Source organism: Rhipicephalus sanguineus, chromosome 10, assembly GCF_013339695.2.
Source record: "Rhipicephalus sanguineus isolate Rsan-2018 chromosome 10, BIME_Rsan_1.4, whole genome shotgun sequence".
Taxonomy (NCBI): Eukaryota; Metazoa; Arthropoda; class Arachnida; order Ixodida; family Ixodidae; genus Rhipicephalus; species Rhipicephalus sanguineus.
The window spans coordinates 75863051-75865130 of NC_051185.1; the positions used below are offsets into that span (position 1 = coordinate 75863051).

The window sequence follows — 2080 nt, forward strand, 5'->3', positions numbered from 1 at the left end:
TCACAAGAGCTTCCCACCTTGAGATAACATGATAGGTTTGGTACACTTACCACTCAGGCGAGCTGGTGGAACTGAAAAGGGGTTTCTCCAGTCGGTTGGCTGCCTCACGGCACACTCGTTTGCAGACTCGGAAGCTGCTAGGTACTGCTTGAAAACACTGCATAACAAATACAAAATGCAATTCATGAGCCCCAGATCACTGACATGACCATGATATTAAAACCTGAATTTGTGTCATGCGAATGCTCACAGTAAAAGTTGTGTAAATACAAGCGTCTAGCATCGGGATATGTAATAAACACTTGGAGAAGGGTTGGAAACTCACCTAACTGACTTTAACCCAGGTGCAGCTGGTTCGATGTGGTATCACAATGTGGCTACGACTTTCCAGAGCGCCGTCTTTGCATCAGCAGGCTTCCGGGCCAGCAACAGCGTACGCTCGGCTGTTGTCAGCGATGATGAAGTTTTTCTTCGACGCCCGTGGCTACAGGCGCAAGCCCCCGCTTCGACGATGAACCGATGGTCGAAGGCTTGGCCCCGATTGAACTGAGATGGGAGGACTAGAGTCCTTAGCAGGACACCCGGACGATTTGGCGACACCGCTGCCGACAGCAACTCCGCGAAATGACTAGGGGCTTGTCGGTGTTGGATACCTGCAAGAACGGTAAAAGAAGCAAAATAGCGAAAATTTAGGCGATGCAGTCAACAGCGCTACTGCTATCAGGTCAATCCTAATGGGAGCCAAACGAAGAGGTAAACCAGATTTATACGGAGAACGTTTCTTTTTTTTCTATGTTGATACATGCATGTTCGCCCGAGCAAAGTTGCACGGGACCGAAAAGACGAGGCCTTTTTTTCTAAGTTCTCTTTTTTCCATTTTACAACATGCGCAACGCCATGCCTTATTGAAGTACAAATGTCAGAATAGTAAGGAAACAGTCCAGGCAATCATGTAGAGTTATATTTCTTAGCTACAAAATATTAGACACCTGATCCTGAAAGTGCAATTCCATGAAATCAAAACGTATGCGAGCATGCCTCAACTCTTTCGCCGCTCGGAGGACAATGCCTGCTCTGCAACAAAAAGCAAGAATGGTACAACTGCACTGCGGGAGCTCTTTTTCTTTCTCATCGTCATATTGCTAATCAAGTCCTAACGAAATCCTGAAGTACTGAAGCGCGGAACTCAACGAACATAACTCGTGTTACGACAAGCATTCAGCAACCTAAATAAAAAAATATTATTGCATCCCCGTACGCTTTTGTTTTGCATCTTCAAAAGAATGACTGCAGCACATCGCGCTGCGGAAAGCAAGCGATAGTACAGACATTAACATACCTCTTTCGGTGAGCAAGTGTTGAGCGCCGAATTGGCCGAAGGAGGTAGCACACCCAAAGGGTGTCGCACCGGACTCGCAGCGGACGCCGAGGGACGCGAAGAAGAAAAGTTTGCCGGGTGAGTCTCCAGCGCTATCTCCAGGTCGAGAATATAGTCTATGACGTTCTGGATGATGTCCAGCTTGGTCAGCTTTTTGTTTCGGGGCATGGTGGGAACCAGCTCTTTGAGCTTTCCAAACAGGGTGTGCATCTCTTCGTGGTCGCGCTCTTTGCGGGACACGCGCCCTTCGGACAACTTGGCCATGCATCGGCTGATGACTTGCTCGGTGCGTGCCTTCATCTTTTTTGTTCCTTAATCCGAAGTGGCCGGGGAGACGGTTCTTCTTCGGTGGTAATCCAAGTTGATGGGGAGCCGCGGTACACTCTTTCCGTCACGGCGAGTAATCAATTTAAATGTTCAAGTAAGGCTCGCGGGAGCGCTGTTGCTTCTTGCGAAGCGAGCTCGGGGAGCGATGTAAAGAATCGGCCCGGGTGCGCAACTTTTATGATGGTGCGAAGGCGTCCCGCCCAATGACGGCAGTCGTGGGCGGGGCGCTGATGGAGAAGCGTCCACCAATGGCGGCGCACGTCGGGGGTGCATCGTAGTTGAACGTTTATTCGAGAGAGGGCGACACCGATCGGCCAAGGCAGAAGGGAGCGACCGACGCGCCACCGCCACGAGGGCGCGGTTTTTGTTCCGCCT

General features: G+C 50.3%; 1 protein-coding gene across 1 annotated transcript in view; it reads right to left on the reverse strand.

The window, feature by feature from the left end:
* LOC119372142 (DNA-binding protein inhibitor ID-4) overlaps positions 1-1848 on the reverse strand; it is a 68708-nt gene extending 66860 nt beyond the window's left edge. The window contains exon 1 of the mRNA XM_049420249.1: positions 1340-1848. Coding sequence (XP_049276206.1) covers positions 1340-1678 — 339 coding nt within the window. The 5' untranslated portion in view covers positions 1679-1848. The remainder of the gene's footprint in view (positions 1-1339) is intronic.
* Positions 1849-2080: the final 232 nt, after the last annotated feature.